The sequence below is a fragment of the Dipodomys merriami genome, unplaced genomic scaffold (genome assembly GCF_024711535.1).
Source record: "Dipodomys merriami isolate MVZ:Mamm:240054 unplaced genomic scaffold, mDipMer1.0.p SCAF_5, whole genome shotgun sequence".
Lineage (NCBI taxonomy): Eukaryota > Metazoa > Chordata > Mammalia > Rodentia > Heteromyidae > Dipodomys > Dipodomys merriami.
The window spans coordinates 64,103,194-64,118,302 of NW_027206068.1; the positions used below are offsets into that span (position 1 = coordinate 64,103,194).

General features: G+C 41.0%; 1 protein-coding gene across 1 annotated transcript in view; it reads left to right on the forward strand.

The window, feature by feature from the left end:
• Exoc4 (exocyst complex component 4) overlaps positions 1-15,109 on the forward strand; it is a 689,440-nt gene that overhangs the window by 574,141 nt on the left and 100,190 nt on the right. Inside the window, exon 14 of the mRNA XM_069996791.1 lies at positions 4,347-4,525. Within this exon, the coding sequence (XP_069852892.1) occupies positions 4,347-4,525 (179 nt within the window). The remainder of the gene's footprint in view (positions 1-4,346; positions 4,526-15,109) is intronic.

Below are 15,109 nucleotides of genomic sequence, written 5' to 3' on the forward strand. Positions count from 1 at the left end.
GTCATCTCCAACTGGTGTCCTTGCTGAAGTCTGTGTGGTCCATTTGGCCCCTGGCAAGCCAGCTCCACAAGGACCAAGTCGATTTTTAAGACGTTGGGGTCTCACCTCACTTGTTTTGCCATAAAATAAGTGTCAAAAGCATTGTGGGGTGAGTTGCCATGATTGTGAATAGGACTTTTCATAGATCTACTGACAGAGGCCTTCCAGGCCAGGGGTCTTCCATGTCGTTTCATGCCCTGAGCGTCTGTTCTGGGTGAGTACTCTGCCTGCTGCACAATAGGAGGACTCTGACCATCTGCTTTGCCACACGAGCAGGTTCTTGCCCTTCCTGACTCTGTTCTGTGTCACTGGGAACTCACCCTTTCGGCAGCATGTCCCAGGCTCCTGCAGCCACTGTCTCAGAGCTGGTCCCTGCAGTGGGAAGCAGTGTTAAGAGAGATGGATAGGGGGACCAGGAGAGAGAGGGATGGGCCCAAGTGTGTTTGTCATGTAGCAGATATAGCACAAATCTGCAAATCAATCACTACTGAGACCATTTATAGTTCTTTCATAATTTCATTTAGTCTGCTGAAATTGCAGATTTTTCTTCCCTTTCAGTGGCTAACAGAATTATTTAAAGACTAAATGGAGACAATTTTGTGCATCTTTGGCAAAACTCTCTGAAATGAATTCTTGTCAGATAGACTTTATAGATTATAATTGTGTGGTGAAATTCACTTAAACAGGTTTAACACTCTTGGCAAAATTCCCTTAAATGAATTCGTGTCAGACTTCTTTATAGATTATAATTGTGTGGTAAAATTAAGTTAAACAGATTTAACACTCTTGGCAAAATTTTCTTAAATGAATTCTTGTCAGATCAAGTCCTTTAAAGATGAACAAAAAGTGTGTGGTTAAAAATGAAGATTAAGAGGCTTATGGATATTCAGTTTCATAGGCTTCCTGTGAGCTTATTAGCCCACAATTATGAAGGGGGCTGTCCATGTGGGGTTCACTACCCCACACCTTAAGTTTGCTGTTCCTGATATGTAAGTTCTAAAGACATACGCAACTTCTTCGTTAAATACTGTTATAATAAAAAGATTAAAATTATGTAAAAATGGAGGAATAATTCTGGTTCAAATGCAGATGATTGTCTTTCTGGATATCCATTGCATCTTTAGCAAACCTAGAGCCACAATTCAGATCCATTGTCATCCACTGTCCTCACCTCCCAACTGAACTCCAGTATCAGTAATACCCATGTACTCTTGTCTGCTGTGCTGACAGTACTTCCGGTTACTAAAAAGTAAATATTACCACACACATTGGCTCAAGTTTGTCATCCTGCTTAGTTAGAAATGGGAGCTCTGGTAGTTGTACACTGAGTTCCTGTAACTCCATCATACTCAATGCTGGGCCTGTGGTACCTGTAATCTCCTCAACCAAGGGAAGCATAAATAAGAAGATTGCAGTCCAATCACTTGCACATAAAATGAGACCCTATATTGAAAATGATGAACACAAAAAAAAGACTGGCTGGGCTGGGAAGGTGACTTAGTGGTAGAGCACCTGCCTTGCATGCATGAGGCCCTGGGTTCGATTCCTCAGCACCACATAAGCAGGGGGAAAAAAGCTGGAAGTGGTGCTATGGCTCAAGTGGTAGCACGCTAGTCTTGAGCTGAAGAGCTGAGGGACAGCGCCCAGGCCCAGAGTTCAGGCCCCACAACTGACAAAAAAAAAAAAAGAGAGAGAGAGACTGGCTAAGTTGTTCAAATGTAGAAAAAAAACTTGAGGTCTTAAGTTAAAGCCCTAATACTACCAAAAAAAAAAAAAGTAAACCTGTTTTTGAAAAAAATGTAGAAAATACAAAAAAGCACAATCTATGGTCTAGTTTTATGGTTAACATTTTGAGGATATAGATAGCCATTTTTAAATCAATTTATATATAATTATTAAACAGTAATACAATGTATTAAGCTGTATTAAATATTTTTCTATGATACCAAGTATTCTCTGCTATATAATTTGTATTGAGTCCATAGTTTTTCATAGCCTGGATGTGCTATAATTTCATAAATCAGAAGGCTTAAGAAAAAAAAAATCAGCTAGTCAAACAACTAAGCCCATCCCTCTAAGGTTATTGAAACACATAAAAATCTTCCACCAAGCTTTTTCACACTTACAAATCCTCCAAGGAATAAGGTTTTTGTGTGTAGTGGTTATGGTGTCAGTCAGTTACTCCCCATGTCAAGATTTCTGTGTTCTTTCCAGGTTGTTAAGGGGAGATTATAGATTCCTGTCAAATGAGATGTCTACTATGTATTCAACATGAGGCAGTTTGTATTTTTCTCAGTCTGTTGCCCGCACATCTGAGGAGGTGAAACAAATCTCAGTGAGCCACAGGGAAGTGAGCTCATCACGCAGCACAGACATAGCCGCATCCAACACATGGCCGCATAGCACAGACATGCCGAGGGCCCATGGATCCCTGCCTTGGGATCTCACTTCTAAGTACATGCACTTGTCTTCATGGTCACATTTTACCAGGGTTATACCTACATGCATAAAGATGCCTCTAAGCCTGGTTTTCAAAGCCTTCTGCCTCCCTCATTGCTTTTTAACCACTAGCTCAGAGGCATTGAGAGAGAGAGAGAGAGAGAGAGTGTGTGTGTGTGTGTGTGTGTGTGTGTGTGTGTGTGTGTGTGTGTGTGTGTGTGTGTGTGTGTGTGTGTGTGTGTGTGTGTGTGTGTGTGTGTGTGTGTTATAGCTATCAAAAATGATTAAGGGGCTGGAAGAGTTGATTTATAAGGGCAGATTAAGAAGATAAATATTTAGAACTTGAGTGATAGCCTAGGGAAAGATATTACCCATGTCTTGTGGACTCAGCTCATGATGGAGACATAGTTTTTGCTTTTCTCAGTAACTAGATTTTCAGTAGCATCTAATTTCTGACCAAGTTTTTAGAGGATGAGATCACTTATGCTAATTAGAGGAGTGTGTCAGTTCGAAATTGCATTTAGCAGCTAGTCACAGAAACTGGAAATATCAGTGGCAAAGAGGAGTTCATTGTCTCTCTGATGACACGCTGCCTGGAAGCGCATTGTCTGGGACCGCACCGGAGCCCCATGATGTCATCAGTGTCTGGTGCCCTCTTATGGCCTGGCTCCATTATTCTCAGCACTGACTTCACTCTCAAGGTCACTTGATGTTTCAGAAGAGCTACTGCAGCCCAGTTGCCATGGCTGCATTCCAATTCCAGAAAGGAGGGAAGCCAGGCAAGTTCCTGCCAGCAAAGAACACTGTGGAGACAGCTTTCTTGTAAGCTCATCTGACATCAGTTAATATGCACCTGGCCATCACACCAGTAAGAGAGGCAAGGAAATCTACCAGAGTCTTTATGGTGTCTCATTTTGTTTATAAGTTGGGCACACTGACCCCCAACAACATCAGGGTCCTTTTTCCATGAAGGTATGGGACATTAAGTACTGGATAGGTAGCTAGTGTGTTCCATCACAGTAATCCACCTCTTGAAGAATCAACCTTGAGACTTATTTCCTAGTGTTTGCTCCCTTGTAACTAACTTTATTCATCATCCCAACAGACCTCAAAATACTGATAACCTCAACTTAAGGAGCATTTAGCAAATTCCAGGCTCTGTGTTCTGCACTTCACCTCAGTGACTAGGTTCAAAATGTCTTTGAAGACTGGACTTTTTGTGAAACCTACCTCTTTCTATGATTCCTGTTAGTAAAAGAACTCCAACACTGTTTTTTTTTTTTGCTTATTTTTCTTTCCAAAAATACCTTAACGTTTATCATTTCTTTGGCTCACATCCTCTTTCACATAAATAAATGAATGAACTAGTCATCCTCCTCAATTGTAATCTGTTCTCTCAAAGAGACTGGCTCCAATTAGCCTTTAAACACAAAATATTTTGTAGCTCCCAGATGAGCTTGGTTGTTCTATTTTTATGCCGAAAAGCAGGTATATATTTGGCATCCTAAACTGTACATCAGATTCCACAGCTGGAGAAGCAACAAAGAAATCACCTCTCTTACACAAGAGAGCTAGAAGCCATCCTAGGGGCTGTCACTGTAATTCAGGCCCATGCTGCTCCTGCAGGAGATATAGCCACTGAGCTCATTTCATTTGTTCTAAGAACTCTGTCTCCTGCTAGAATAATTTTAAGCAAGCATGCAATGGTTTCCTCCCGAAGTTAGACCTTGGAGAGAGAGCATGCTGTGAAGTAGAGATTATAATGGTCATTGTGCTGTCTGTGCCTTAAGAAGCATTGCCCATCCCTGCCTTTGCCATGCTGTAAGTGAAGTGTATTTCTGATTTGTTTTTTGTTTTTTTTTTTTCAGGGCAGCCTTTGGCAAAGAGTCTGAAGTTCTAATTGGGAACCTGGGTGATAAACTTATCCCCCCACAAGACATTCTCCGTGATGTCAGTGACCTTAAAGCCTTGGCCAACATGCATGAAAGCCTGGAATGGTTGGCAGGCCGAACCAAGTCAGCTTTCTCCAATCTTTCTACATCTCAGAGTAAGTATTGGAATTTTCTATTGTGAGGATGATTGAGAAGAGAGTGGCTGAAGCAGAATCTGTAGAACTTTTGCCTAGGCTGGTCTCCAAACACAATTCCCCCATCTGCCCCTTCCCAGTAACTGGAATTACAAGTATGAGCCACCAGGACTGGCCACTGTCTTCTTAGACCTTTTATTTAAAATATGATTTTTGCCAGGTACTAGTCGCTCACACCTGTAAGTCCTAGCTACTTAGGAGGCTAAGATCTGAAAATCAATGTCCAAAGCCCATCCAGGTAGAATGTGAAACTCTGATCTCCAATTAACAAGTAAAAAGCCAGAAGTAAAGGTGTTTCTTAAGTGGTAGAGTGCCAGACTTGAGGAAAAGAGAGCCAAGCAAGAGCATAAGGCCCTGAGCTCAAGCTCTGTTTCCACCGAAGTTGACAACAAAAATGTTTGTATTTAATGATGAAATTACACATATTTATCCTCAAAAATGGAAAACTGTGCACCGAGGGATTAAAAATGTGTGTGTGTATACCTTTCACTGCGTGGGCACAACCATATTGTCAGAAGGGCCAGGTTAGAATGTGGTTTATGTTGCGTCTACCCTGTTCCTTAAGAGGAGTTGACCTCCTTTCCCTGTGTGGACTGTGGGACATGAGGAAGGACTCTTCTTAACATGGCTTAATGTTACTCTGTACACCATAAAATCCTGTAAGTCCAACCAGTGTGTCTCAAGAACAGAAAGCAATACCTTTCGACCTCCTTACAGCTTGCCAAGGGCAGAAACCCTCGCAGAGCTCAGGCCTCTGCACACAGCTACGTTCTCACATTAGCTTGATATAATGCTAATCAAAAGTGTCTGAAAAGAGAAAAACAGAACTGGCTCCAGAAGTGTTAGAAACTGGAGACAAAGAGAACAACAGTGATTCTAGGAAGAGGTGGTGGAGAGATAACAAGTATAGATTCCAGGGCAGTAAGGAATAGGATATGAATAAGAATAGGAAACCTCTTTTTTCACCAATGACTCAGAGAAAACTAATTTGAAAATTTTAGGACACATATACATTAATAAATATAAAAGATTCTATTTAGAACTGTTACTTCAAAACAAAAGAAATGTTACTTCAAGTGTGTGTGTATGTATATACATATATGCATATACATATAAACACACATATACATATATATATATATATATATATATATATATGAAACAGATAGAATAAAGACCAGGAAAAACTTTAGGACACATATACATTAATAAATATAAAAGATTCTATTTAGAAATGTTACTTGAGTGTACACACACATGCATATACATATATATATATATATATATATGTATATATATATATATACATATATATATATATATATATATATATATATGATGCAGATAGAATAAAGACCGGGAAGAGAAGAAAAGGCACATGTAGATGTGTGAGTAAGAGATTGAAACAGGACAGCAAGAAGCAAATGATGAGCCTGAAGAGGAGAGCAGCAGAGCCAGACCAGAATGTGATGTAAGCATCACTTGGCAGGTGAGCTTTAAGAAGGAAATGGCATGTGATCTGCACTAGGAACTTCAGAGTGAGTTACGTCGCTGTCCTTTGAGAAGTTGTTTAGCGATAATTCCAGGGATGTAAGACAAGTGAAGAAAAATCATGGAGAAAATTTTCCCCCCAAAATATATACCCCATAGCCACACTGTAAGAGGTACCTTGAAGGGTCTGGGAAGGTGGCTCAGTGGTAGAGCGCTTGCTTTGCATGCATGAGGCCCTGGGTTCGATTCCTCAGCACCACATAAGCAAAAAAGAAAAAAGCCGGAAGTGGCGCTGTGGCTCAAGTGGTAGAGCGCTAGCCTTGAGCTGAAGAGCTGAGGGACAGCACCCAGGCCCAGAGTTCAGGCCCCATGACCGGACCCAAAAAAAAAAAAAAAAGAGGTACCTTGAATACTCACTGCTTGTAGAGGTTTTGTTGGTTATATCCCCATTCCAAGGGCCACAGCAAGGTGGGGAGATAAGACAGAGGAAGCAGCCTTCTGTGTGAACTTGTATCATCCGCTTTAGATATAAAATACCACTTCCTAGTTATGCTGTTTTGATTTTTTTTTCAGTACAAGGATTTTGCAGAACCCAGTCAGGGTCTTGTATTTTCAAACAAGCATTCTGCCAGTGAAGCTATGACTCCAGCTCTTTCACTTTACTTATTCAGATAGGGTCTCCTATTTTTGCCCAGGCCAGCCTCAGACCACAAACCTTCTGCCTATGCCTTCCTCATATCTGGGACTACGGGTGTGCAGCACCATGCCTGCACTCGACTCCAGCCACAGTCCTCCCTTCTCCTCCCTCCAAGTAGCTAGAATAATAAGTGTGACCTCTATAGACTTACACATTTTCCCTTAAAATATTAGTTTTATTTGATGATGGAGTTATACATGCTTATGGATAGTTTGGATATAGTCCACATGAGAAAAAGTATCTTTGAAAGGCCTTTTCAACTTTATAATCCCACAGTAGCAGGCATTGTATCACAAGCAATAGTTGAAATTGGCCTTTTTCTCTCCTAGATTCACTTTGCTCCTCCTCTCTCCAAACAAAAAGTCAGAAAGAGCTTATTTTCTCTGCGAGTTGCAAATGAACAACTCTAAAAGAAACCAGATGTTTTAGTTCCTGAAAATGCAGTGGTGGGGAAGGTTGTTGGTGATGTTTAAAGGATGTACTCTCATTTGGCAGGCCCCTAGGGTCTAATATTTAATGATATGGTCTCATTTCAAATGGCACAACATTCCAGATCTCTATTCTGGCCATTCTCAGAGGCCCCCAAGACAAGATTGTTCATAACCTTCATTGCAAGCCGCCGAGTGAGTCAGACAGGCTCACTTGGCATCAGCTGTTTTCAAAAGGAAAAAAACTGCTCTCTGAGTTATGTTTAACTCTGTAATTGTGCAATTTAGCTGTTGTGTCCATGTCAGTAAGAGTACCCAATAGAGATGATGTCTAATTCGTGTCTTTAATCAATCTCTGCAATTCTGACAAACAATCTCTTCTACCACGCCCGTTAACACTGTCTCATGTTCACTTCCATTTTGTAATCTAAGTCCTACCCTCTCAGTTCCTTTCAGGGTGATTATTCCGCCCAGTGACTGATTTAAAGGACTGTCAGCTTTTTGATGATCAGTGCAAAACCCAAGTGAACTGGAATCACTATTTCTGATGCCTTTGCTGAAACAAAGCATCAGGCCGACTGGGCTTACCCTGCTAAGAGCCAGCCTCGCTCACTCAGGCTGGGCTCCTCGGGGAAGATACACATTGGTGTTGATATCTGAACAAAACAAGGGACTGTCTGTTAATGGGTTACTTTGATTGCTGCGTGTCACTGTGACTCGACAGTGGGAATAAGGGACACCTCTTTATTCTTCTTTTGAAAAGTAGACTAAATGAGGACTGCAGCTACGGCATTTCTGACTCAGAGCGCTTGAAGGAAATGCTAGCCTCTTGTCCAGCACTCCCATATGATCGGCAGGATGGGGGAAAAAGTATCTAGAGAGGATTTACACGTATTTCTTCTTCCATGTCCTGATAATTATTTGGCAGATAAATGATGTATTGCATTAAACTTAAGAAGCTATAAAAGCCAGACGTGGCTCATGCTTGTAATCCTAGCTATTCAGAAGGCTAGAGATCTGAGGATTGAGGTTTAAAGCTAGCCCAACAAAAAAAAAAATCCAAGAGTGTGGCACAAGTGATAAAATGCCAGCCTTCAGTGGAAAAAGCCAAATGAAACCCCAGAACTGGCACAAGAAAAAAGAAAGAAAGAAAGCTCTAAGTATAATGGATCAAAGAATACCTGTAGAACGTTATTTCATAGTAGGATGTCTCTTCTAGTAGTACAACCGAATTCTCACCCCTGACATTTCATATCATCCTGAAGAATGTGTTGCATGTTAGCAGCGGTGTGATAAGCCATGCAGATTAATATTAATGATATTAATAGGTTAACTTTCTAATCTTTTTGCTATTTGCATAGATATTACTGTTTCTTCCTGAAGAAGGGCATCCTCACTTCTTCTAGATCTAGACTGTAAGGACAGTGCTGTTATTTTCTGCTACTGCAGTGCATACTTTTTCTTCCCTGTGGGTGTTTTTCTTCTCAGCCTTGGCTTCGCCTGTCCCTTTAATATTCTTTTTTTCCCCCTTTTTCATGTAGTTTTTATTGCTATTATAAAGGGGACGTACAGAGAGGTTACAGTTATGTAACTCAGATAAAAAGTACAGTTCTTTTTGAACAATGTTACCCCTTTCACATGCATGTACACACTCCAGTTTGCCCACCTGTCTCAACCCACAAGTTTAATAGTTCACTTTCTACATAGTGTTTAGTGAGTACCACTGCTATATTTGTTCACCTTTGTCCCACCACTTCTGTATCTCCTCTTACCCTCCCAAAGACATAAACAAACAGAACATAAAGAAAAGAAAACAAAAACAGCAACCAAGGGGGGGGGCTCTATTTCCATTTCCTGGAGTTCATTTTAATAAATATTACTTCTTCTACTTGCATAGGCTAATTGAAATAAAAACAATGTATTGACTCAGAAAACATTCATTCAAAGGTGGGATCCAGACATTTGGAAGACACCCTCCAGTCATGATCCTAGCTAGGCACCCGTTCTCTCTCTTCTCTTGGTACTTTGTCTGTAATTGATTTCAATCTCAGGTAAGCACTCTCCAATGACAGCAGTACTCCCAGGATGCTGTGGTCCCATTAAAAATAGCATTGTTGCCTAGTGCTCCGAGAACCTTGATTGACCAAGTTTGACTTTCTCTGGTCCTTTGTCTAAGTGTCTCTGTCTCCCCCTCCCACCTGGAGAATACCTTATGTTCAGGATCTGTTTAACAGATGTGCTTTCAGTGCAGGCAAATTGAGCAGATTCACATTTAGTGTGGAGTATTCACAGTCTAGATTTGTACATGTTTTCCCTAATTGATCACAATTTGAACTTGTGGTAACAGCACAGTCTTATTTGGTTTTTGTTTATTTGTTTGTTTGGTTTTGGCTGTGTTAGGGTTTGAATTTTGGCCTCATACTTGCTAGGCAAGTACTCTATCATGTGAGCTACAGCTTCAGCCCCTTTTCACCTTAGGTTTTTTCCTTAATATTTTTATTATCTTTAAGTAGGAGTTGCATTCAGCAAAGCAGTTTAAGAAGATAGTGTGTCTTGATCAGTGTCGCCCTTTTCAGCGTTCCCACCCACTGCTTCCCTGCCTTTACTTCATTGCTTTCAGATACACATTGATTTTTTATTGCCATTTAACAAAGCAGTTTATGTATGCATTGCAGTTGGATCTGTGTCATCACTTCAACATTTCCTCTCCCCTTGGACCCACCCTCTCAAAGCAACAAAATAAATGCCAGGAAATGGGTACTTGTAAGACGGAAGTAGGGCCAGAGGAAGAGGGATACTAGAATGAAGTTGGGAAAGGGAGAGAATGCAGTCAAGAACTCATTGCTTATACTTCAGTTGTTTTTAGGTAGGCTCTGGAATTTTTGCCTGGGGCTGGCCTCAGTAAGATACTTGTACCTTACAGGTACCTACTACCACACCCAGATTATTATTTGCTGTGATGGGAGTCTCACACCTTTTTGTCTGGGTGGGCTTCCAACCTTTCCTCCCTTCTGAGTAGCTGGAATTACAGATGTGTGCTACCATGCCTACCCTTACCTTTAAGGCTTTAATCTATTTTGAATTGGTATTTATAACTGTCAAGAGATAGGAGTCGCATTTCATTTTTCTGTAAATGGATATCCAATTTTCCCACCACCATATTTTGAAAAGACTGTCCTTTCTCCAGTGTATGTTCTTATCACCTTTGTTGAAAATCAGTTGGCTGTGAATGCATGGGCTTACTGCTAGGCTCTCAGTAAGGCCGCATTGCCTTGAAAAAGTAGGCTACATAGAACCGAGAGGAGGCTGGAGTGCCGTTTCACCTGCATTGCTTTCTCCGACAAGACCCTCTTCTCTATCTTGAACTTAAAAAAAACAAAAACCTCTAAGACTCAAAAGCCAACAGCTTTTTTCACTATCTAAGAGATAATAGGATTCTACGAATGTCCCTCTCTGCCTTCCTATGTTATATTTCACTTAAAAGTTAACCATTGGCTACTTTCTCTTTTAGAATGATTTCATATATTAAAAATACTTCTGTCACCTCATCTCTAGATCATAAAAACCTATGGCCTGTGAGACTCTTATCTCCAATTAGTCACACACACACACACACACACACACACACACACACACACACACAGTGAGACTCTTATCTCCAATTAGTCACACACACACACACACACACACACACAAATAAAGTAGAGCCCTAGCTCAAGTAGGCTAACTTCTATTCTTGAGCAAAAACACTAAGGGACAGAGCCAGGCCGAGTTCAGGCCCCATTGCTGACACCAAAAGAAAAAAAAAAGTTGTAAGTTATTCTATTTTTGTTGAAGTTGTGAAGATTTCCATATAACTCACAGTTTTCCCATTGTTAATGCCTTACCTGAGGTTAGTACATTTGTACAACTAATAAGCCAATGTTGGTGTATTGTGATTAGTTGAAATTGATGCTTTGTTTAAATTTTCTTACTTTTAGTCTAATGCCCTTTTTCTCTCCTAGGAGCCTGTGCGGGTGTCACAGTGCATTTAGCTGACATGTCTCCTTAGGCTCATCTAGACTAGCTCCATAGATTTTCCTTGTTTTTTGATGGCCCAAATAATTAAGAGGAGTATTATGGGTTGGGTTCTTGTAGAGTGGCTTGCAGAAGTCTTTGCTTGCTTAGATGGGGCTAATTTTTTCTCCATTTCTGTAGTTCTTTATACCTATGAAGTTTTTTGCAGTTAATTTGCCAGTTCTATTTTCAGAAGCACGGAATTGACAGGATTTCCCTTTTTGTTTCTAGACAGGAGGAACAGCCATTAGAGGGGTGGTACTGTGTCTGGGACAGGCACCAATCTGGCTTAAGAACTACTTCCTCAGAAGTCAGTCCCCAACTGTGCCTAAATCTGATTATCAATGGAAACACTGCCCACCCTCTTCAAACTGGCTGAATGAGAAGGGCACTGTGGTTCAGTGTTTCTCTGAACACAAAAGGCTGCAATTCCCAAACCTAATAGTGAATAGGAAGTGTTTACATTCAATTATGTTATTGAAAATAAAGATGGAGGAGTTGGGAAGGTGACTCAGTGGTAGAATGCTTGCTTTGAATGTATGAGGCCCTGGGTTCGATTCCTCAGCCCCACATAAACAGAAAAAGCAGGAAGTGGCGCTGTGGCTCAAGTGGTAGAGCGTTCACCTTGAGCTGAAGAGCTGAGGGACAGCGCCCAGGTCGAGTTCAGACCCCACAACCAGAAAGGAAGGAAGGAAGGAAGGAAGGAAGGAAGGAAGGAAAAGAAAGATGGAAAAGGCCCAGGTGGCTATCCACCCCATCTCCTCAATACCCAGTTGTGTAACAGGCCATGATGATTATAAAATTATTACCTAGTGTAATTTTATATTTTCAGAAGGTGGAATTTGAATTCTTTCATGTTAGAGCTCACTATCTTGGACTTTTGATGGTTAAAAAAAATCAAGTCTCCTGGCTATTTTTCTGCTTTGGTACAAAAGACAAAATAAAAATTTCCCCGGTCGACCTCCTGGGAAACCATCCTGTTTCAAATTTGCTTTTGTCAAATCATTAAGCCTTAGTTTTCCTTGTCACATTTCATCTGATTCTTTTTAATTAGAACTCTCTGTGTGGTAATTTCTCTCCCACTTCAGTATTTACAAGTTTCAAATATTTGTAGACTGCTGCTATCAGACAGCAAACTCAGCCCTTCTCTGCGTGTGCATGTGTGGTTTCTCTAATCACCTTTCCATACCTAGGTTCATGGTCCCTCCATCATTTTTTATCTTGAAAGCTATCCTTATCTTCTTCTGACTGATTCGATGGTCCTGTTCCTATTGTTCTTTTTTTAATTGATGGTAATTTTCAAATTTATTGTCATTGGTTAACTTCATGGTCATGCTGTTTAGGAAGGAAATTCAATTACCATTGGTTGGAAAATAAAATTGCTATTTTGTTCATGAGCTTCCCACCTGCTGTCCAACTCTGAATTTATTTTGATCTTGTCTAGTTGACATTCCTTATACTTCTGTGGGAGCTTTTCTCTCTCATGAAAATAATGTCCTCATGTATGTCCCTATTATATCCAGTTTTATAACGAATGGTACTTCACAGGAACAAAACCCCCAACTGATAATTGTATTATGGTTCCGTTTTGTTCATTTTCGGTCTTAATTGAAGTTTTTATAATGAAGAAAGAATTGAGGCTGCTCTGCTCAGTGTGTTTACTGGATTGTTCTTAGGATGCTCTTGGACCTGTGTTGTTCTTGGGAATGGAGTGCTGATTTTTTTACATGCCAAAAGGATTACCACCCAGATCCCTCTCCTTGATGTACTATTTACTTGACTACTGATTAATAGCCAAGCTGCAGGCTGACCCCAGTGGCATTCCCTATGGTCCTTTGCTTCCAGCACAGTTTAAAGGCTGATGCCTCACCCCCGCAAGCATTCCTACTCTATTTCCTTCCTCCCCATTGAGTGCATTCCCCTCGTGCTCCTCTCTAAGGTTTTGCTTCTCTCCATTCATGTAGGTTTTCTTGGAATTCATAGGCTTTTTCCCATTCTTCTTTTGTGTTCTAGGAGGCATAAAGAATATGTCTGACTTTGAAATCAGACACATTTGAGGACAAATCAAGCATTTGCCTCTCCCCCATTCATGGAGATTCTATTGTAATTCACAGACTTCTCTCATTCTTCTTTTGTGTTCTAAACAGCATATAGGATATGTCTGACTTGTAAGGCAGACACGTATGAAGATAGATCAAGCATTTTATTACACTGCTACAGGGAACGACTTTAGCCTTTCTGAGCCAAATAGGTTTCCTCACCTAGTAAAGAGAAATAATGAGAGATATTCTCTAGACTTGAGATGAAACCGTGAACTTGGATGCTTAGCTGTGTCTCACACACAGTGAGTGCTCAGTAATAGATTCCTTGGCTTCCTGCTACCATTCTCATGGCTGGAGCCCTCATTCATAGCTTCAAGTCTTCTCTACCCCCTACCCCCTCACATCTCTCTTTATCTCAAGCTGTGTGGTGGCTTTGGAAACTCTGTAAACCCTGTAATTATCTGTGCTCCCAAATCCTTTTCACCTTACCACTTTCCAAATATGACTGTGGTCATAGAAGTCTATCTGAAAGAGGGCCCACATCTGCAAACCTTTTGTGCCCATCTGAGGGCCCACGGTGCCTTCCTGCTGTTCAGAACTACGGAAAGATTCAAACCCAGTTCCTTCCTGTCAGTCTTCTGGGGGGTGGTCTGTAGACGTCTTTGCCATTGCCACATCCTGATTAAAAAGCAGCATCCCCTTCTCTTCCCCCACAAGTAGGCGATTATCATCTGCAGAGCTAGACAAGGCTAGTGCTGTGGGCGTTCTAATGTAATTACGGAGTTCCAAGTCTACCCAGAAAGAATTATGTGGCTGTTTCTTTGAAAGTGCCAACATTTATATCCATAAGGGAAATATTTTATTAAAATATGATAATATCATGGATGCTTAAGTGTGGTAGCTGGGAGCTTCCACCCGAATGATTGTATCTGCAAACAAAATGAGAAGATGGAAACCGAAAGAATAAATGTAAATGAAAATCCGTGAGAAAGATAGGAAGCAGAATTTGGAAAGCAAAGTAGGCTCCAAACTGGCGTGGGTGAAATTGTAGACCCAGGCTGAGAATGAAGCAGAAAGCCTGGGCCAGTGTATAGCACTGAAGAGGATGGCTTCCATGCCTATGACTTAAACTAGAAGTCAGAGAGCCAGCCACTGGAGGCTCATGCCCCTGACCCTGGCCACTTAAGAGGATGAGGTCTGAGGATCCAGGGTGAAGCTAGGCTGAACAGACAAAGCTGTAAGACAATTAATCGGCAAAATATCAGAACTGACCTATAGCACAAATGACAGAGCACCAGCCATGAGTGGAAAAGCTAAGGGAGAATGTCCTGTCCTATGAGTTCAAGCCCCAGTACTGGCACACACACACACACACACACACACACACACACACACGCACACACGCACGCACGTAAAACAAGTCTGAGAGGACAGATCTATTTGCACTGAGAAAGGGATCTTACAATGAGGAGCAGTGCAAAAGATTATACCATTCAATCTAAGCTCTTATCTAGAAAGCCCTTAGTTGGTTAGGTACTTTAAAACTAAAGATAAGCCTAAGAATCTGTGCAAAACTGTAACTTAATAAACTCCTCACTAAGGAGAGCATGTGGGTTTTAACTCCTTTACCTTGACATTAAGTTGAGGTGTGTTACAAATGCAGTGGGTGAGGATTGCTGAATCCTGAGAAGGAAACCAGAAGGAATGCAGGAGGCTGGCTAGTTTCATGGCAGAATTCTCCATGGCTGGGCGGACTGAATGTAGAAAAATGTTCTCACTGTAAACTGGATATGCTTTTACAGAGAGCTTACTTATTCATCAATAGTGCATA